Genomic DNA, 21,717 nt, shown 5'->3' with positions numbered 1-21,717 from the left:
CTGAGGCTGTCAAGCTTTGCCATTGGTGCATACCCAATCAGATTGTCATCACAGTAGCTTACCTTCTAGGAGTTCAGAATGTGACCGCAGACACACTCAACAGGTACTTCTTTGAATACCATCCATCATACTACACCACATATTCCAGCAATGGTGCACCCCGCAAATAAAGCTATTTACATTGGCAATGAACAAGAAGTGTGCCCAGTTCTGCTCCAGATGTGGGCTGAATCACCATTCCTTGGGGGACGCCTTTCATCTTCAGTGGTCATTGGGTCCACTGTATGCATTTTCCCCAACTCCTCTAATATTCAAAGTTCTACTCAAAATAAAAAAGGCCAAATCCAGAGTTATTCTAATAGTTCTGATCTGGCCCAGATAAACGTGGTTTTCTTACCTGATAAAGCTAGCCATTTACTCACCAATCACTCTCCAGGCCACTTCTGATCTCCTTTCCCAGGAAGGCAGGAAGATCTTTCACCCCAATTTTGGACTTCTTCATCTCAACGCATGGATGGTAGATGGTTCATGGGATTAGAAACAACCTGCTCAGAGGAAGTAAAGAGAGTGCTATTACACATAAAAAAAAACAGTGTGCATGCTACACTTACTTACAAAATTGGACAAGATTTGCCTGCTGGTGTGACTTCAAACACATTCCTCCAACAATCTCATTGCTGCCAGCTATACTGACCTATACCCTAGAACTAAAAAACACAAGCCTGTCAGTGAGCTCCATTAGAGTCCACCAGGCAGCTATCTTGGCTTTCCATTCTCCAATCGAAGGTTATTCCAGATTTGCCCACCCAATGACCATGAGGTTCTTCAAGGGGCTTGGAAATCTCTTTCTGCCAATCAGGAGTCCTACTCCAGTTTGGGACCTCAGTCTGGTTCTTAAATGCCTTTCAAGATCACCATTTGAACCCATGGCTACCTGCTCACTCTTCCATTTATCAATTAAAACAACATTTCTAATCGTCTTCACTTTGGTTCAGTGAGTTGGGAAAATAGGGACCCTTATGGCATACCCCCTTTTCAAAATATTTTTCAAGGACAAGATGACATTATAACCACATCCCAAGTTTTTACCAGAAATATCTTCCAAGTTCCATCTTAACCCACCCATTGACCTTCTGATCTTCTATCCTAAACCTCACCTAAGCAAAGAAGAAGCGCTGTTGTACATGCTTGATGTAAGGAGAGCCCTGGCCTTCTATCTTGACAAGACTAGACCTTTCAGATGGACTCCCAAATTATTTGTCTCGCTTGCAGACAAAGAGGTCTGCAGTCTCTAAACAAAGACTTTCAAATGGATATCCGATTGTATTAGTTCTTGCTATCAATCTTGCAATATCCAAGCACCTTTGCACATACAAATTCACTCTACAAGGTCTATTTCTACCTCTAAAGCCTTTCTCAAAAATGTTCGCATCATTGAAATATGTAGCGCTGTGACTTGTGTCTCTATACATATGTTTGCTGAGCATCACACCATAGCTCATGACTGAGCTTCTCATGCTGCATTCAGCTTGACTATACTTTCTTGGTATTGGACTCAATTCTGAAGCCCCCTCTTGCTTAGAGGGAACTGCTCCATAGTCACCTAGTGTAGGGACACTACTTGAAGAAGAAGGAATGGTTACTCACTCTGTTCAATAACTGGTTCTTCAAGATGTGTCCCTCAATTGGTGCTCCGCTACTTGCCTTCCTTCTCCTCTGCTTCGGAGTTCTTTGCTATAGAGCTTCACAGTAGAGAAGGAACTGAGTCTGGTTCGCGTGTGTAGTGCTATATAACAACGTCAGGGAGCATGAGGCTGAGTAATACACATATGTGGGCCGAACGCACATTGCTATGAGAACTCTCCGATCAAAGGTGCAGGGGGCACAAGCGTACCTAGTGTGCAGCACCCATAAGGGGACACATCTCAAAATATTACAGTGACTACACAGGATGAGTAACCATTTCTTCTAGTTATTCTTTCTTAGAATATAAAAGCATAATCAACAAAACAAAGACAAATTTTAAAGTGATAAAAAGAAATACTTTAACATGATCCCTAACTAGCCTGGGAACTCGCTTTAAAAGATATAATTGATGCTAAAAGCTTACCATGATTCAAAAAAGGATTAGACATTTCTATAGATAATGCAGACCTCCAAAGTTACATTATTGATGGGGTTTGGGAAGAAACTTTTCTTATGGAAGTTTGTTCTATAATTGTTCACTCCAGGGTTTCTTGCATCTTCCTCTGAAACATCTAGTCCTTCTGTCTCTGTCAAAGGCTGGATGCTGAACTAGCTGGTCCTGTGGTCTGTTATGACAATACCTATGTTTGGAAGTTGTTGTAAAGTTTACCACATTGATGGGTGAAATCCTGGCTCCACGGAACTTAATGGGATTTTAGCCATTGACTTCGGTGGGGATTTTACCCAGTGTTTCTAAATAGAGCTGTGCAGATAACTGGTTTTGTTGTTCACTGGCTGTTTTGAGGGGAAAAATCTTTTTGGGTTGACCTGAAACAAAAAATCAAAATTTTCAGTGAGCTAAAAAGGGAAAAAATAATTTTGGGTCAAACAAATGTTTGACCTAAAATAAAGTGTTTGGTTTAGTTTTTGAGCTCTTATAAACACTTTTTATTTTTTAATAAAATTAAACAACTTTTTGTTTTGAATCAAAAAATCTAAGTGTTTTATTTTGAAAATGTCAAAACAAAACATTTAGGGGGGGTTTTTTTTACTTTTTTTTTTTTTTTTTTTACTGAAACAATTTGGTGAATGCAAAATTCAGTCAGCCTGAATCTGCTTTTTTTGGCTAAAAAAGTTTTGGCAGAACTGTATTTTTAAATCATTATGAGCTCCTCTGATGGGAAATACTATAGAAATACGATTTATTTGATTATGCCTGACCTTCTATGATGAGCAGTTTATGTTCTGTATGAGGCAGAGGACTGACTTCCTGAGTTCCCGGGGGGTGCTCGACCCCCCTGCTCTGCCCCAAGTCCCACCCTCACTCCACCTATGGTGACCAAACAGCAACTGTGAAAAAACGGGACAGGGGGTGGAGGGTAATAGGCGCCTATATAAGAAAAAGTCCCCCAAAAAATGGGACATCTGGTCACCCTAACTCCACCCATTCCCCAAGACGCCACCCCCACCCCACCTCTTCCCGCCCCATTCGCCTCCTTCCCCTGCTCCTCCCTCTCCCCTCCAGCACCTCCTGCATGCCTCTGAACAGTTGATTGCGATGGGCAGAAGGTGCTGGGAGGGAGGGGAAGGAACTGATGGGTGGGGCCCGCCGGTTGGTGGGAGGGACTGAGGGAGAGGGGGAGGAGCTGATCCGCTTGCCTGTCGGTGGGTGCTGAGCACCCACTATTTTTTTCCCATGGATAGTCGGCACCTATTGCATGAGGTCTTGTCACACATATCTTAATCTTTATGTAAATTAGCTACAAGTGTTAGTATTAGTCAGTACATCACTTAGCCCTTCCTGAAATTCAGTGTCTCTCTCTCCCTTATCTTTTCTTCCAACCCTTCGCTCTGATTTACTTTTTCTAATACTCTGTTTCACATACTGGCTTTCTAAAAAGACATGGTTAGTTTTGCAGGACCACATAGATGACTGGTAACTGCCATCAGAGATGGTTCTTCAACTGCTGGATGGTAACAGGAAACATGCAATGGCCAGAGAGCAAGGAAGTTGTAATTTCCTTCATTTTGGTTTTTCCTCCTCCGAAAGAGTGCCATCTAAAGGAACCGCCCACTTCCCTGAGGTTTTGAGGTCCTTGAAACCATTTAGTAATTGCTGTGGTTATAAGTTGAGTGTCTCAGTTTAAAGCATAACTTAAATAAGTTAATGTTTTAAGATACTTTTACTCTTTACTGTTTTTAATAACTGCATAGATTATCAAAACTAATTTAGTTTCTAATTGAGTGTATTCTATTTCCTTTAACAAACTTTGATTATTGATTAGGTTGTCAGTGGCCCGTTAAACTGGTGAGGATATATTTATTATCTATCACCACCACCTATATGTATATCTGAGAGTACGAAATGGCCTCATATGGTATAAGAAAGCATTTCAGTCTCTCAGTGATGTGATATGGATTTTAGTTTTTGGTTAGCACTATCCAAATTATTCCATGCAGTATGTGTAATTTCTAATGTCCCATAAAGAATGTAATCACACTAGCTAAAGTTAACAAAAACGGAAAAAAAGTACAATTTGACTGAAATACTGAGTTATTAGTTCCAGGTTTTGACTTCCTCCTCCCCCCAGGCTCCCATAGGTGTATGGAGAGCTGAAATCTAAGAGTGTATATTGTTTCATGTCATACATTCTCCAATGACTATGCATAACAAGGGAAGTTGAGGAAGCAGTGTTGACTGGCAAGTACAGATTTACATTTGGCTTGCCTTGTCTTTTGACTGTTCAGATTTATGCCGTGTGTGGGATGGAGTTGGGGGGTGGATTTGTTTTTAGTGTTGAACAAATGGAAATCTTTCATGGAAGGTAAGTAATTGCTTCCACCCCCCCCTTAATATTATTTTTGTGTGTTGTAATATTTGCCTGATAAAACCCAAACACCTGTGTCTTAAAAATGTCTCTTTCTGTAATATTTTTTTACTAAAGCTGGGGGGGAAAGAGGTGAAATAAAACATTTTCTTGCGATTTTTATTGCAGTATTGAAGAGAGATTTTTTGTTTTGTAATTTCAGAAAGTTTCAAAGACAGTGGAAGACCATTGCTTTCTAAGAGCAGTTTGGCTTCTCTCTAGTGTATGCTGGGGTTGCAGGGCCTGTATGTCTATATTGCTGGAAATAAGACTTATATTTGTTATAAGAGGCTCAGTTAAGCAATAATTATCCTTCTCAGCAACTAGATGAAGAAGCTCTGCAGGCCCCATTATAGCCCATAGGATTACTTTGCTAGCTAATATATCCTACTAATCCAGACAGCCGTATCAAATAATATGTTTCTCTTTCTGAATTAATCCATTTCATTCTTATATTTATCAGTATTAATTCCTATGAATTTAGGATGTGTTGAGGCATATGATACGTGTTTCCTAATAATTATACATAGAATAAGTTTTGCTGAAATGCAAGAAGCCTACCGGCCTATATCCGGTAAGATCCGCTAAATAGCTAAAAGTATAATCAGTTAAAAGTCAGCATAAAAGCTGGTAACCTTTGGCACATAGGAATGGATAGGAATGGTCCCTGAACTTTGGGGAACCAACAGTGTATACAACACTGAACAGGTTTATCTGGCATCTGCAACCGGTTGGTAACTGCAGAGTATACCACAACCTGGAAGTCACCAAGAGAGCCTAGGTTGGCGGTTTTTGGAGTGAGATAATCCTTATTAATTTATAGAGAGTAAGTGTCATAATCCACTAACATACAGAATAAGGGTACCCATACATTTCTTAGGGTATGCAAATAAGTTTTGGGTATAATAGGTTGGGCCTGAATTACATAGTGTCAGGATCCTATAAAATACCTTGTAATGAAGAGTCTTGAGCTCTTTTAGCAGTCTTTTAGCTTGTAGCTCTTTCAGCGCTCTTTTAGTCTTTAGCTCTTTCTTTTCTTTGTTCTCCTATATTCTATAGACTATCTTTTTATCTACCTATCATTCTATCTTCTATCATGCTCTCAGCTCCGCTTGTGTAGTATAGTATAACTACTCAACATTCCTAACTATTGGGGAAGCCAGCACCATCGTGTTTTCGGGCATGCCAGGAGTAAGGCTGGTCCTTCACCTCCTATTACCGAGTCCTCAAGGAAGGACGTGAGTATGTTAAATTAAAGAACTTATAATAGGAATGTTACCACTAGGGGGGTTGGAATTATTTCACTGTTTTGCAGTCATAAATTTCATAGCATTTATTATTCTTTTGTTAATCTCAATAAAGTTTTTATCAATTTGGTATTGTCCTCAGTGCAAGTGTTTTTGCCAGGCACCCAGAGAGTCCTCTCCTGATACAGAACTCTCTGAGTTCTTGTACCCTGTAGTCTTCTGGTTGGATGCGATCAGCAGCAAGTCATAACTACTAACCCATAAAATTCAGGTCAGCACCATGGACTGGTAGAGGTACCGATGCCAGTTCCTACAAGGAATTGTGTAATCTATGTGCTTTCCAGCAGCCACGACTTTAGATTTTCTATGCTACACTTCTCCAGTATCCCTGATGCTGCCAAATCCAGGTACCATATTCTGTTTCATTAAGTGTATTCCACTGAACATGTTTGAGGTAATATATGTGTTCTACGATACGGATGGTCTTTTCCCTGGAAAACTGACAGGGTGATTTAGCCAAAAGAAAGATGGTGTGTATGCCAGATATTCGCTACTGTGTTCTCTAGTATTGATGAGTAAGCCAAAAGATTGAAGATTCAATTTGAGTAAATATCCTAATGTCTTTGGCCTGTAGACAGGGCTGGAAGTCTCATGAGATCAAGTTTTCTCACAAGATGTGCGTTCTCTAGCTGGAAATGAAAGAAGAATATTGTCTTCATATATGACTTTCTCTTCCAATTCTAGCTGTGATCAGGACATGTAGATCTATTGCACCTTTCATCTGGGGATCCTGAAACACTCTAAAGGTATTAATTTCAACACCACTGTGATGTAGGTCTATATTATGCCCATTATAGTGGAGTTTATTGAGAAACAAAGAGGTTTAAGTAACTTGCTCAAGTCCACATGGCAAGCCTATGGCAGACCTTGGGATGGAACCCAGGATTCCTGCTTTCTGTCCCCTTCTGCAACCATTACACTACATTACCTAGCTTCTTACATTTTACTAGTTCGTAGACCCATTCTCTCCCTTCTTTCTTCTTTGTCCTTTTCTTCTTTTGTCTGTCTTGGTCTTTATCCTTTCTCTTTATCCTGTCTCATTTTCTCCTGAATTTGCTGTGTCATGATTTTTAAGTAAAAATATTTATAAATTGCATTTTGCTGCAGAAAAACGAATATAGATCTAATCTAGAAACATAGTCAACAGCTTCAAGTGCATCAGTTAAACTTTCTCCCGGCAGGGTAAGGTGACATGGTGCCAGAAGATTGTCTGCAGCTAAACACCTGTCTATATTAGAGCTTCTAATGTTGCTGGTGTTAGCAGTGTTGAGAAATTTATCAAAAATGTCTGTAGTGTCAACAAAGTCAAAGTCTCAGCTCACCCATCTGTTAAACAGATGTCAATAATATCTACCTTCTTTATCAAAAATCACAGATTACGCCACACATACACACTAAAAGACAAAAGGTAAGAAACAGAAGGTGGTTGTGTTTCCTGATTACACTGCTGAAATGTGAAACTGGGGAGGGAGGTGGTTAGGTGTATAAATGAAAGCAGCCTCAGAACGGGGCAGCACATTCTTTATTCCAAGGGGGTGGGGGTGGCAGCTACTTGTCTCTGTTATTGTTCATATCAGCATCTATCTTCTAGTAATTGTTCCATTCAGTGGTTTAAGATGATTTATTAAATAGGTCATGAGTTACTTTTGCATATGCAGGAGGTGGTGGTTTCGTTTGTGGTGGTGTTGTTTTTTCATTCTGTCAACCGTGTGTTCAACTTGTTTAACAATAGGGATTATTAAAACCTCAACCAGAACTGAGGGTTCAGACAGGACAGTTGGAGTTTACTGATCTACAGAAAAAGAGGCAGCATGTTCAACTTTTCAGACTAAAGTTGTAAATAATGATTTTCAAGTATAATGGATGTAAAAACAAACCTGAACAGTTCCTACTTGTATGGGCTGTGAGCAGAGCTGGAAAGATTCAGGGCAAGAGAAAGGGAGAGCATTTGACATGGAGAGGGGTCCTTGTCATAAGATGACTATTCCCTGCATCCTTGTACATTATGGTTATCGATAGACAACATATTTCTGCATTCGGCGTGGGATGGAAGGATTTTTTCCATGCGCATCTTTTAGTTTGTTATGGAGTTGCTGGTCATGACTCCATAGTTGAGGGGTTTTGTTTTTAATTTACAAAAGGGATTCAAACCTTTTTTTGTAGGAAAAATAAGAATACAGAGTATTAGATTAGATTCTTTCTGTTTTAGGTAAGAAGAACATTATTTAAAATATGATGGTTTTTTCCTTGCACCTGTTGCTTATTTTTATTTTGTCCATGTTTCTTTTGTCATAAAAATATTCAAAAACATTGTCACAAAAATGTAAAAAAAAAAAAAAAAAATTGCCATTATTCCCCCCTCCACTACCATGCACAAACACAGAGCAAATGTGCAGGGAGTTCACCTTTCTTATTATACAGTGAAAGAAATTCCTTACTCACTGTGGGTCAACCCTGACCCTTCACTCTAGCGCAGAGCCCGCTGTAGTTGCACACGTTGGCTTGGTTCCATAGCAAGTGCTACCAGTGTTGTGTGACATACAGCCTTTTCCAGAGGGCCTGCATACACACAGCCTATGCACCCCTCAATCCTTGAAACTTGGGCTCAGGTGGGACATGAGGGTTGCATAGGCCTTGTACCAGCTTACTGTGCAGGATTAATTTCATTCATTGTTCGGGGAAACCATTTTCCAAAGATGAGGATATAGTCCCTGTGTGGTTTCCAATCCCTTCTCCCCAACTGCTTAGGAAGCAAAGTCCATGACTGTTTGGAGTGTCGATATGCAAATACAATGCCTTCTGGATTCCATGTGGGTGGGGAAGCAGGCCCTTTGGAAGGGGCAGTGGCTGATACTCCCCCAGCATTCACAAATAACAGCTCCAAAACAGAATTTCCAGCCTGGGAGAGAGAGAAGCACAACTTGATTTCTACCTTTGCAGATCCCTCTGGTATTATAACCCCCATGCCACTAGTCTGACTAATAACATCAAAGGAAAGTGTGGAGCCAAGATATTTAGTAGATAGACAGTTGCTAAGTAATTTTGTTTCCCTGATTTGTAAACAAGTGGTGTGAATTATTGTGCAATTAGGTTTCAGAGTAGCGATTAGGTGCTTCTAGTTCAAGCAAGATAGGCTGCTTCCCATTGTACACAGAAAAGTCAGTTACCCTTCCCTGGTGAAATGTAAGTAATAAGAGCAAACTTCACACCTCCTGTGTGAGGCACCAACACAGCCTCTGGGAGGAGACAGAATCATCCCTTGGGTGTTGGAGGCAGGGCATGGGTCATCTGTGCAGCTGAGCTTCTACAGTTTATTGCCAGTGTTAACTATTCCACTCTTACTTTGCGACCTCCACATGCATGCATTAAACCTCTATGTATAGTCTCTTATACAGAAGTAAGGTTGCCTTGGTTCCTGTAGCTTAATCCCCAAATGCAGCTCCCTGCACTAGCCATGAGACCACGCTGCCTCCCACAAACATCAAGGCCACCTTACTTATAAATGAGAGTGACCAAACAGGGCTTTAATGCACTGTAACTAATGTGCTTTAACTTACACTTCTATAAATTTTCAATTTGTCTTAACTTTCCTGAATGTAGACAAGCCCTTAGATTCTCCTCCTGGCTCTGCTAGACACATGTAGTCAACTTTGCTGTTCCACTGTTTTCCCATCTGAAAAGCACAGCTAATAGTAGGAGGGATATCAAAGGTGTACAAAGTACTATAAAATCAGCTTTGTGAATGTTGATAATCCACTTTGAGATCCTTGAATGGAAGACATTAAAGAAGAGCAAAGTATTATATTCATTTCTTTTTTATTTGCATCCACCGTTATTCCTCTTTCCCTAAACTTGTCTCACCCCAGTCCACTTATTCAAGGGGTTTGTCCATTTTGTATGTAGGTTTCTAAATGCAAAATAGAGTACTTAGATTTTAAAAAATGGATAAAGGATGAAATGCAAAGGAAAAATAAAGTGGGACTGTGCCCATTTGTGCTTCTTTATGATGTATAATGAACGCTCGATGTTATTTTAAAAATAACTAAAATAAAAACAAAATCCTGTTTGTTTTGTACATTAGAATATCACATCTACCCTGGCTTTCTTATAAGGTTCTATGGCCAGTAGACCTCTGAGGTCAGAGAAAAGCAAGAAAGTCAAACATTTTTAGTTCAGCAGCAAATTTAGTTTTACTCTGCTTATTGCAAATATTCTAGATTGAAAACTCTTGAATAAGGAACTGGATTGATATGTGTCATGTACAGTGTCAGTGTTTATCAATATTGCATCTTTTTATAGGCAAAGAATTAAATGAAACTTTGATAGTTAGCAATTAATTATCTTTCTTTTTCTCTCTTGCTCTGCAGCAGAGACCATGGGGGTTAAATTAGGCCCCACAAAAATCAATCTGATGAACAAAGATGACTTAGATTTGTTTTCACAATCATATGAAGATTCAAATTAAATGTCTTTTTAATGCAGCATGTTCAATTGAAAATATTTTGAATCAGGTTGTATTTTTTTTTCCTAAGGGCATTGGGACTTTTCAGTCTGATAGACAGTTTGTGGCCTCCATTAGTGCCTCTAAAAGTTCCTGGTCAAAGTCAAGACTGTGAAGCGGTAAGGTGTATTTTACTGAACTGTGTTTCTTCATCCAAAATTAAAGGTCTTGTACGTATAGTGTGCACATGTTTGTTTGGGTTGTCAGATTCTCCCAGTCCCTTTAGCCATACAGCTGTGCTCTAGTGCTTCTCCCTTCATTCTAGACTAACTGCCTACCCCCATCCCCTAGACCAGGGGTGGCCATCCTGTGGCTCGGGAGCCACATGCGGCTCTTCAGAAATTAATATGCAGCTCCTTGTATAGGCACTGACTCCCGGGCTGGAGCTACAGGTGCCAACTTTCCAGTGTGCTGGGGTGATGCTCACTGCTCAACCCCTGGCTCTGCCACAGGTCTTGCCCCCACTCCAACCCTTCCCGCCCCCTCCCCTGAGCCTGCCCTCGCTCCCGCCCCAGAACCTCCTGCATGCCACGAAACAGCTCATAGGGAGGTGCAGGAAGGGAGGGGGAGGCGCTGATTGGTGAGGCCGGCAGGAGGTGTTGGGAGCGGGGGAGTGGGGGAGCTGATGAGGGGCTACTGACGTATTACTGTGGCTCTTTGGCAATGTACATTAGTAAATTCTGGCACCTTCTCAGGCTCAGGTTGGCCTCCCCTGCCCTAGACCAACACCTTGATCTCATCCACAGAGGCGGATTACTGTTTTGTAGGGTCTCCTCCCCACCCCTTCTGCCTGCAGTCCCCCCTTATCCCCTCCAGCACATGGGGGTGTACATTTTTCCAGGGCCCCTGGGCACAGGCCCTGTTGGCCCAGTGGCTAATCCGCCACTGCTCATCCACCACTGTAGATGTGTACTCCATATGTACTCTCTTTACACGTCATGGTGGAATACAGCATTGGTCGCTAGTTTGGTAGTCCTCTCCTTCTACAGGAAATACAAATTAGATCAGATGCTATGAAGGCAAACCAGAAAATATAACTGTAGAACTCAGCAAGGACAGAACCGTTCTACAGGTCAAAGTAAGGGCTGTTCTAACTTCCTTTGCATACTGGAGTGATTCTGATTGTGGTACTCATCCTGCGTAAAGATTATCATCTGGAGGTTTAACTGAGCACTAAAACAATCTTGGCATAATAAAAAATAGTGTGAGCATTTCTGTGAATTTCAAACTAAAATGTGATGCTAATGTGCACTGCAAATCTGGGATTTTATCTGTTAATTTCCCTTAATTGATATTATATTCAGAAAAGAAACTTTGTCTATTGTGTGTTGTTTGGGAGTATTACTCTGATGGGAAAGTTTTGAGATGTGGTGTTGTTTTAATGATTGAGAATCAGGTGCCTATGCTGTTCTGGTATTCCTGTATAACTCTCATGTTGGAGAGAAGGTTTTGGTGTTATTTAATTATGTGCATTACATTAGAACCTAGAGGTCTCATCCAGGGCAGGGCCCCATTGTGTTAGGTGCTATACAGATTTATAAATTGGGTGTGCATGATTTAAAAATAAAGAAACGTACCCATGGGGAAAAAAGTAACCAACACAAAGGAAATTGAAAAGGTGATCGTTTGTTACTCCAGGGAAAAAATCCCATGAATCTCTTCGCTACAACATACTTTTTACATTGCTAAGGGGTTTACATTGGAGAACAAAATTAAAACCCTGATGTTTTAAAATAATACCATTAAAGTTCTGACTTAACCTAAAAAAGCAAGACCAATTCTGAATAAAACTACTGGTCTGTCCTTGATTCACCCCTCATACAATCTAGGTATTTCAGAAGTCTCAAAAAGATTGATTGATGTATGTGCTGCAACAAGTAGGCAGCAGTGGGAGCATCTATGTATGGAGCAGAACTCTTAAATGTTGTGTAATATTGTTATAACTTTTATTTGGTTTTAAATTCTTTTACTTTAATAAATAATAATAAATAAATAATCAATAGAGAGGAAACTTTCCATTGTCATACACTTGAAGTGTATTTCACAAACCTAGGATTCTAATATTTGAAGATGCCACAATGAAGTTTATTATTGCTTCCAATTTTTGGCAGTATGTTGTTTAATTTTGATACATTTGTTATTGATATAAATGTGCCTAGAAAGCACATTCTTTAGATATAATTAAAAATATGAATAATAAAATGTTACTGTATGAAGAGGTCTCTGGAATAGACTTCTCTTGTGCCATACATACACCAAACTATCTTTTTTGATATATTCAAAAGGAAACATCTTGTTTTGACATTTTTTTTCTTATGTGGAAGTACTTTTTAATGGCTGAACAGCTGTTTTCATTAATCCAGCTTTCCTTTATTATATAAAGTGCTTTATTAACTCCTAAACAACATCCCCAGAGTAGAATTTTACAAACTGGTAAATAAAAATAAAAGTATAGAGCTGACCCTGCATCCTGAGAAGCTATTCCAGTTTGAGGCCTCTTTGAATGGGGATTGCTAGTGTGGTTATTCCATCACATAACAGTTTAAGGGAAATAAGGGCTGGTCCTAGCAGAGAGAAAAGTTCATGTTGTTGCTGAATTGCTGCTGTTCTCCATTTTCTCTCTGTGCTGCCCAGGATTTAACTTGGCAGCTTTCAGCATTCTCAGTAAAGCTGCTTCAGCTGTTTACTGTCACCCACCCACATACAAAAAAATCCCGAAGTCTCAGAAGTCACACATTTTTTTGAAAACATGAAAATCATAGAATTCGTAACTCTCAAAACTGCCCCGTCACAAAGTAGTCATAGTGGTTGTCCATTGTGCCAAACTGTGTGATATTTTTGAGCTATGGATCAATGTCAAATTAGGAAAAAGGATGACTCTTACAAACTGATTTCACTTGTGACATGAAAACATTAAATTTTCATCAGTTCCTACTTCACAGGGGTGTTGTATCAGTTAAATGTTTGCATAGCACTTTGAAAATGTGTGATGTAAGTCCTAAGTATTATTACTTATCATTATTGCTCATATTGAAATACTTTTAATTGGTTCCCATTTTTTTAATTTATTTTCAACAGATTAAAACTAACCTTCCTCCTCCCAGCTTTTGTTACATTCTTACGGCTCAGCCTGATCCAAGACATGTCAATGTAGGTGAGGAAGGACAGATTTCCAATATGTACCTGCCCCCAACTGTGCATAGTCTAAAGGAAATTCTTCAGGTAACTTTTTTAAAAGTGCAATAACAGGTATTTTGTATTACTAATGTAATAGATTTATAATACCATATTTGACTAATCGTCTGTTTTAAATTGTATGGCAGGTTGGTGATTTTAATCAACGTTGTAGCTTTTGGGCACAAGTTATATATCGAAGGCTGCAGGTAATTTTACTTTTTAGCAATTAAATGTACTAAAACCAATGTAATGTGTGTGAAGAAGCAGATATTTGCTGTGTTTAGATAAAACATTTACTTTTCAGATGCTCTTCAAGAGCTGTCTGAGTGGAACTATCAGTAGGTAGGGTATCCCTGTGAATGGGCAGCAAGAAGAACTGTTCTACTTGGTCTCGCTTCTGTTTAGGTTAGAAAACTAATTTCTTCTGAATCAAGTGCTGTTTGTCATGGGACAAATTTTCACCTTATATATGACCAGGCAGCTCCCATTGAAACCAGTCGGGATCTGCAGTGACAACCAAAAAGAGAATCTGTTTTACAGTTAAATTCTGCCTTCAGATGCACCTGAGAAGCCCCCATTCAGTGGTACATCTGAGTGCAGACTTTGGTAGATGATGGGTATAGAAAGAGAGTGATTCTGTCCTTGTGTGCTACTGGGCGGCTCCCCCTCGCTTCAAGGGGAGCCATCCAGGTGCACCCAAGAGCAGAATTTAGCTTCTCTAATCTACTAGTAAAAAGGAGGAGCTCTTAGGTAAATCTGTCTGCCATCCACATTGGATTTTCTACTTCTGGATTTTTTTTTTTCCAAAGTGATGCTCACCCCTCTGTATCAGTAGTTAAAGGGATTTTGCATTACTGATTTTCTCCAGACTACTGAATATGCAGTAGATGGAGGATTCATTGACAAGAAAAATAGTGTCAAACAAAAATAATGAACAAAGATAAGGAAATTTGAAGGGATTTAATTCTAACAGGACCAGCTAAGAAACTGGAAGTGCTCCCCACCACCATGACACAGAGCTGAATTCAGTTTCAGGTCAAAAATCATCTCTTGCTTCCAGGGCTCATGGGTTATAATCTGATACTTAGGCAAGCAGCACAATTGACTCCTGAGAAATTAGTGCCTTTTATTGCTCAATGATGATTTCCCCAAGTTAAATGGCATGGGCATTTGTGTGGGTCTTAAAGCAAGATGAAATTATGAGATCCTGGGGGCATCAGTAGGGGAATTAGATACACAGATTTGTCTCCCTGCCCTATTTTTAAACAAACAAACAACAAAAAAAGAAACTTTCCTCTAAAAATTGTTTTAATCACAGAAAAGTAGATTGTGTTTGTAACTGGTTGACTGATTCGGAGATCATTGATTTTAGATGTGCCTATATCTGAATCAATATTGTGTAGCAGTATCCTATTCTAGAAGTTCCTGGTGACTTACTTAGAAAAGAGATCAACTATGCTGGGATGTACATTTCTTTGAAGAATTTTCATGTGCCTACTAGGAAAGACCTATATATACTTCCATGTTGTTAAAATGTTTGATAAGCCAGTTGTTGTTGTAAGTGATCATTCACTATTTAACTGTATGCATTAGACTTCTGTGAATTAACAAGGTAAGGACTCCTAAATTATTGGAAAACTCTGCTACAAAGGTAATGAAAAATGTTTCACTTTTGGATAGCTGCTCTCAGGATGTAACTTACCTGCTGTTTGTGTGTCACTCATCTAATCCTTCCAGAAATAAAATGTCACATGCAGCAACTTGTTGATTGCTTCAGTCTTTGCCAAGAGGAGTTGTTCTTCACACGCAAGATTATTGTGCAATAAAATGTGAAGTGAGGACCTTGAATCAGTTTTAATGTCTTCTTCAGGCTCATTATTCAGAACTGGGAAAATACTCTGTATGAATTGTGTACATTTTGTAGTTCATTTATATTACTGTATTTTAAAAAGCAGCAGTGTTCAGTCCAAATAGCCACTTGATTGGTATTCTGCAATGTCTTATTTGGGTGAAAGGGGAATGGAAATATGCCTGTTATTATTTATTTATTTATTCAGAACAAATACTGTGGTAGAAAAGGAAAATGAGGAAATATATTCCATCTGTGCTTGAGGAGTTGTCCTTTTTTATAACTCAATCCTGCTGCTGTTTGTCTGTTGTTTCCTTTCTGTTCAGAACAAATTGTCACACATACAAAGACGATGATTTTACAGTGACTTGTGACTATTACTGTTGTTGTTATTTTACTTTTTGGCTGACTCTTCTGTTGTGTACCTCTAAAGACCAACTTTTAAAAGCTCTGGGGTAACTCTCATGTGACAGCTGTAAAAGTCAGTTTTTCGAGACTGTTTTAAAACTCTGCACATGTGGAAGATGATCAGATGCATGTAGCTGTTAGAGAGGGAACTTGGGGATAAGTACAATAAAAAAACATATACTAAGGAACCAGATTAAATTGTTGCATCTGAATTATGAATTCTGCCAACTACCATTTCCAATCAGTGTATTTGTTCTGGGAGCTACTAATATGAACAAACGGTTAGTTTTAAAGGGTCTGATTTTTCAGGTTTAATTTGCTGTTGGAAATAAGAGCTGAGGTTCTCGTTGTCTCATAACCTGTAATAGATGAATGTGGCTTTACGAGTTCATATGTCTTTATTTTTAGAAATATAGACATTCTCTTGGGGCGGGAGGTGAGGTGGAGGAAGTTAGAGTTAAACTCCAATAAATAATTGAGATGATAAAGATATTTGCAGAGTATCTTCTACTTATATGCTTCAATAAAAATTTTAATGTATTCTTGAAAATTAAAAGGCTATATCTATACATAATGTTCTGGTAGCACCCATCACCATATTATCTAAGCTTTGAAGTATTGTTTTAAAAAAATCATAAATCCTTCAGAAAAAAAGTTATACAATGTTTATATTTCCTTGAATACTTGGATCTAAATTAAGTTTATTTACCTAAAAATCTCTTTTCTCTATCATTATTATACACTACTTCATTATTATAGAGCTGCTCCTGAGTGCTCTCTTTGCATGAATTGTAGATATAAAATAAAACACTGAAGCATTTAAAGTGGATTGGGAACACACAGAGAATTACAAAAGCTTTGCAAACAGACACAAGAAAACACAAATTGCCAAACTTTAGCCCAGCTGATCTTGGTAGATCTTTTAATAAATTTAATATCCATCTGTCTAGTTTGTTCATCAAAGTAATGTGAAACATGTTAAAACACTAATGAGCTACTGGTAATCATGTTTTCAGATATGAAGTCTAACATAAAGTGTAGGTATTTTGGCTGTGACATCATCTGTTTTCATGTTGCTTATTTTAGCAATACCAGAATATATTTCTCCCTGTCCTAAACAGGCAGAAGACTTATGTAATCAGGGTTGATTCCCTCGTTTCTCTCAGAACTCTTTATGAATAATTTAGTTTATAATTAGATGTATTTTTCAAAATTTTTGAAAGATGCTATTTGTTCATCAGTAAGAAAAACATCCAATTTTGTAACATATAGCAGCTGTTACTCAGGTAATGGTGCATATGAGAGAGTCTGATGACAATATTTGCTTATGTAGGAATAACGTCAGTCAGACTTTTTTTTTTAACTACAAAGCTCATACAAGGCCTTGTCCAGACTGGCATAAAAGGTGTATTTTTAAAATGTTGCTAGCTAACACATTTTAACTAATATATTTTAAAACTCTAGTGTGGGTGGAGCAAATTGTATTATAACACTAGCTGGTTGAGGTAACCCCAGACTCCCCACTCAGGTCGACCAGCTAAATTAAGATAAAAGATGTTAATCTGAATCTGTGCCAGCGAAAGGGTTAACACATGTTAACTAATCCTGTCCTAACCCTCACTTCTCTTCCTGTCCAAACTCTAAACATCATGGTCTCAGTGAGTTTTGTTTGTTATGAGAAGACGGAGGTGTTTTAGTCTTCAGTTCTGCTATTAGTTGAATCAAATTGTATTATAATTAAATGAAAATGTTTTGCCCTTTCTTTTTGAAACCCTAGGTAAAATGTAGTGTTTTTGTGGGTCAAAGGGAGTTTTGGTTATTTGTGACCGACTTCACACTGCAGAGCGGGGCTAAAGGCAACGGTGGAACTCCAAAGACTGTACCTGTATATTTTGCTTCATCATGTGTTCTCGATAAGAAAGTAATGGAGGCACTCACCAATGCTTCCCACTGTGTTATCTTCTTCAAGGATGCTTTACGAGGAAATGGTAAGCTGTTTGTTCATAGTACAGGGGCCAAAATAAATTAACTGTGACCCATGGGCATTCAAATCTTTATTATAGACATTCAACCTTGTGAGACTCTAAAACACCCAGATCAAGATGAAGCATTGTAAGCTGGGACCCAATATCTGGGGAAGGGGGAATTGTAACTGTTGTTTTCAATAATTTTTTTTCATTCTTTTACATTGTTAACTGAATTTACTGCCCCTAGAAGGAGTAGGGTTAATGACAACCAGAGACCTGACACCTCTATTTCCCTACAGCCAGAGGCATTGCAAGCTGCCCCACACTGCCTTTTCAGTGTAGCTCTTCAATGACCATATTGTCATCTATGGGAAGATAGTTCCATTTCTATGCCCATTCATTCTTTGGCCTCTCTTTCAAGGCACCCAATTAGCGAGCCAGTTTAGTGCCAATAGTTGTGACAATCTTAGGATGTGCATATTTGTCCACCAGGAAATACAATGAGAACACCAAATTGATTTCACATAAGACGTCAGATATTAGTGACTTTCAGTCACCATCAATCCAGCCTGGGTTTGAGCCATTGACCTACTTATGAAAGGCTCCATGTCCTGTTACCAAATCCATTGAACAATCTGTTTACCCTTAGGAGTTGAAATCTGGTCCATATTATGCAAATGAGATGTGGCATTTAGGTGCAGGTGAGTAACAGTTTGGGAAATTCCTGCTTTGGAGAGTAAAGTACTACATGTGCCTTGCCTCGGGACAGATTTAAACAAATAAAAACACCTCTAAGAGAAGTACAAAGTTATTTGATTAAACAACAGACAAAAACCACATGCTTCCAGTGAATAAATAACAATCCTATTTGAATTGAATTTGAATCTCTCTCCTTTTAAAAATCTGACTTAGCAAAATCTTTTTGCTCAGAAGGCACTGAACTCACCAGGAGCATAATATGTATTTCATTCAAAAACCAAATATGTTGTTGTGGAGGAAATCTGAAATAATCCATCTATCTGGTTAGTAACTGGCAGAAAGCATTGTCTTTATTGGCCATGACAATGCGGTCACCTTTTTCCTTGTTACTGTAATAAATTGAAATGTCTTTGTTGGCAGGTAGGATTATTTGTGTTGAACGTACCGTTCTCTCGTTACAAAAGCCCCTTTTGTACCCGGCTGCCGAGGCTGACTTTAGTGAGCTGACTAGCCCTGTCAGACTAGATGAACTGGATTCTACAACACAGGCCAATTCCATTTGTACCATAAGAGGTTGGTACAGCATTTTTTTAAATGAATGTTTCTAACTATTTGTGTTCATTTTAAGTGTTTAGGTCCCTTGAATAAAACAGTGTATTGAAGAAGAAAAAAAGGGGGGGGGGACTTCAGGGGCAGTTGCTGTGTGTCATTAGGACAGTCAGGTTTATATCTCTTCCTGGGTTTTCATTGCCTTTCACTTGCACATGTTGCTGTGGAAGTCTTTTCCCCTGCACACCGTTGCCCATCTGAGCTCTGCATGGTCAGTGTTCCCATTCATTGCCTGTGTGTGCGTGCATGTACACACAATCAGTGCAAGATGCCTCCCCCGCCATCCCCTTCATCTAGAGGAGAAAAAATCCACCTCATGTTCCTGTACAAGTTAAAGCACATAATTGTAAAAATGAAGAACTATTTTTAATGCTCAAGGTACACAAAAAAACCCCTCAGCTCCTGCTCTTCCTTAGTTGTGAAGGAAGGATTAAGGAAGAAAGAGGGAGTTGTGCTGCTGGCGGTCTGAGCAGATGTGTTTTATGGAACTTCCTCTGGCATTCACCCTGTTTGATTTTACAGTTACTTTCACTTAGGGTAACTATTATTAAAAAGAAAAGGAGGACTTGTGGCACCTTAGAGACTAACCAATTTATTTGAGCATAAACTTCCGTGAGCTACAGCTCACTTCATCGGATGCATTCAGTGAGCTGTAGCTCACGAAAGCTTATGCTCAAATAAATTTGTTAGTCTCTAAGGTGCCACAAGTCCTCCTTTTCTTTTTACGAATACAGACTAACACGGCTGCTACTTTGAAACCTGTTATTTTATTAATAGTCTCTTGGGTCCTTTTGTTCTAATGCAGAATGTAAAGTATCTTCTCCTATTATAGGCAGAGCTAGCTCTGTCTATAGATAATCTCTCTTCTTTGTATTTTCACATAGTAACTAATAGTTTACAGTGTTTAAAATGGATTTTCACTGCTTTGTAGTTTGTTTGGCTACTTCCTCTTCGAACCTTTCTAGTGGATGAATGGTAAATGATTGTGTAGCGCGGTTGTTCTTGTAGTAACAAATTTATTTGGTGAAATGATTAACAAAGGAGGTGTATCTTTCTGAAATGCTTGCAGCTTCCCCATTTGTATTTGATAAGAGCATAAGATTATTACTATTTCTTATTAGGCCCAACTGTTCATATGAGAGCGTTCCGGTAGTTCATTCCACATATGCTTTGTGGGAGGATTAACTGGTTAACAGTATTTTTTTCAGGGAATGATTCAGATATGATATTCTGATTTTGACACTTGATGTCTTCATATTTAAGCCCCTCTCCAAGAGGCACTGTTTCCAGATGTACTGATGAACTGCTCGAATGATGATAATTACCACCCTGCCTATTCCTAAATATTGTCAATTGACCAGACATTCTACCCACTCGTTAATCAATGTGACAAGCTGAAGAAAACTTCATACCCATTGATTTTGGACCTTTTAGTCAGCACACTTCCTTTAGCCACCAGCTCTCATTCCCATTAGTGACCAGTTTCTAATTTTCCAGATGCAGCCCAGATAAGCCATTCTCAGTCTCTTCATGCTGATGACAGCAGCAGTCCAAAGAAATATAAGACATGTCTCAAAGTCAAATTACAGCTACCAATGGGTCCTTTAAAAAGAGAGAGCTTAGGGCCAGAGTCTAAAACTGCTTGAAGTTGAGGAAAAACTATGGACTTAGTAATTCTGTACAGCATTTAAACCTGGATTCTGCATACCATTTTATGTTGTGGGACATCTGTGATTGTCACCTGATTAGTGTGTCTGCCACTGCTTTCACTTGGCTTGGTACTCCCCTTTTGCTATCATCTTTGATGGTTTCACTGGGGAGTTCACCTCTTCATCCAAGTAAGAGCGAACCTCAACACTTTGGGTAATATAGTCAATAAAATTTGTATCTATTTTCTCTCTGATTATTTGGATTACATACTGCTGGTGCTAAATAAAGTATCTGGAATACTATACAAAAGACGAAAATAAATCAGAAGATTGAGGGAGAAGAAACTGATCTATCAAAATAAGGACAATTTAAAAATAACTTTAAAAAAATTCTGGTGAAAGAAGTGAGGGCAGAGATGTACTTTAAAAATGCATGACTATCCTTCCTCCATTCAGAAAAGAGGCACTCATATACTGTGGCAAGTTTGTGTAAAATCTTGTAATAACAAATTCTAATTAAATACATCTTGCACATCCCCCTCCCCAATGCATTATAAATATTTAAATTAATTTTCATCACAAAAACAAAAGAAGAATGGATGAAAAAGTTATCCACTTACTTCATGCTGTGTCATGCCTGAGGGTCTCTGCTTACATGTTACAGATTGCTCTTCAGCATCTGTTCACTGCCCTTGAAATTCACTTTTTATCAGAAGTCTGTGTTTTCTTTGCTTATATACTTAACTGTCAGATCTTTTGAGCCATTCGTTCAAGCCACATAAATGCTACTTCAGAATTCAATGATTGCCTTCTTGGTGTCTGCTCTTGGATTTCTTCAAATTTCATGAAACTGAAAATCAAAGTTTTGTTGGTTTGTCCTAATTGCATGCAGTGTATCTCCCCCTCTTTCCTGCCTGTCCCTTTCAGTAATGTTTTTATAATGGGAAAGTAAATGTGTTGCCACCTCTTTGTCTCTCTAGGATTTTATTTTATTGTAT

At 38.8% G+C, this 21,717-nt stretch overlaps 1 protein-coding gene across 3 annotated transcripts in view; it reads left to right on the top strand.

Moving 5' to 3' along the window:
• SPIDR (scaffold protein involved in DNA repair) overlaps positions 1-21,717 on the top strand; it is a 333,236-nt gene that overhangs the window by 302,931 nt on the left and 8,588 nt on the right. For all 3 annotated transcript variants that reach the window (XM_075125247.1, XM_048840608.2, XM_048840607.2), the window contains 5 exons: positions 10,393-10,480; positions 13,440-13,583; positions 13,685-13,744; positions 17,573-17,783; positions 18,882-19,034. In XM_075125247.1, coding sequence (XP_074981348.1) covers positions 10,393-10,480; positions 13,440-13,583; positions 13,685-13,744; positions 17,573-17,783; positions 18,882-19,034 — 656 coding nt within the window. The remainder of the gene's footprint in view (positions 1-10,392; positions 10,481-13,439; positions 13,584-13,684; positions 13,745-17,572; positions 17,784-18,881; positions 19,035-21,717) is intronic.

The sequence above is a fragment of the Caretta caretta genome, chromosome 2 (genome assembly GCF_965140235.1).
Source record: "Caretta caretta isolate rCarCar2 chromosome 2, rCarCar1.hap1, whole genome shotgun sequence".
Taxonomy (NCBI): domain Eukaryota; kingdom Metazoa; phylum Chordata; order Testudines; family Cheloniidae; genus Caretta; species Caretta caretta.
Note: the sequence above shows the minus strand (reverse complement) of the source record. Positions and strands in the feature narration are given on the sequence as shown.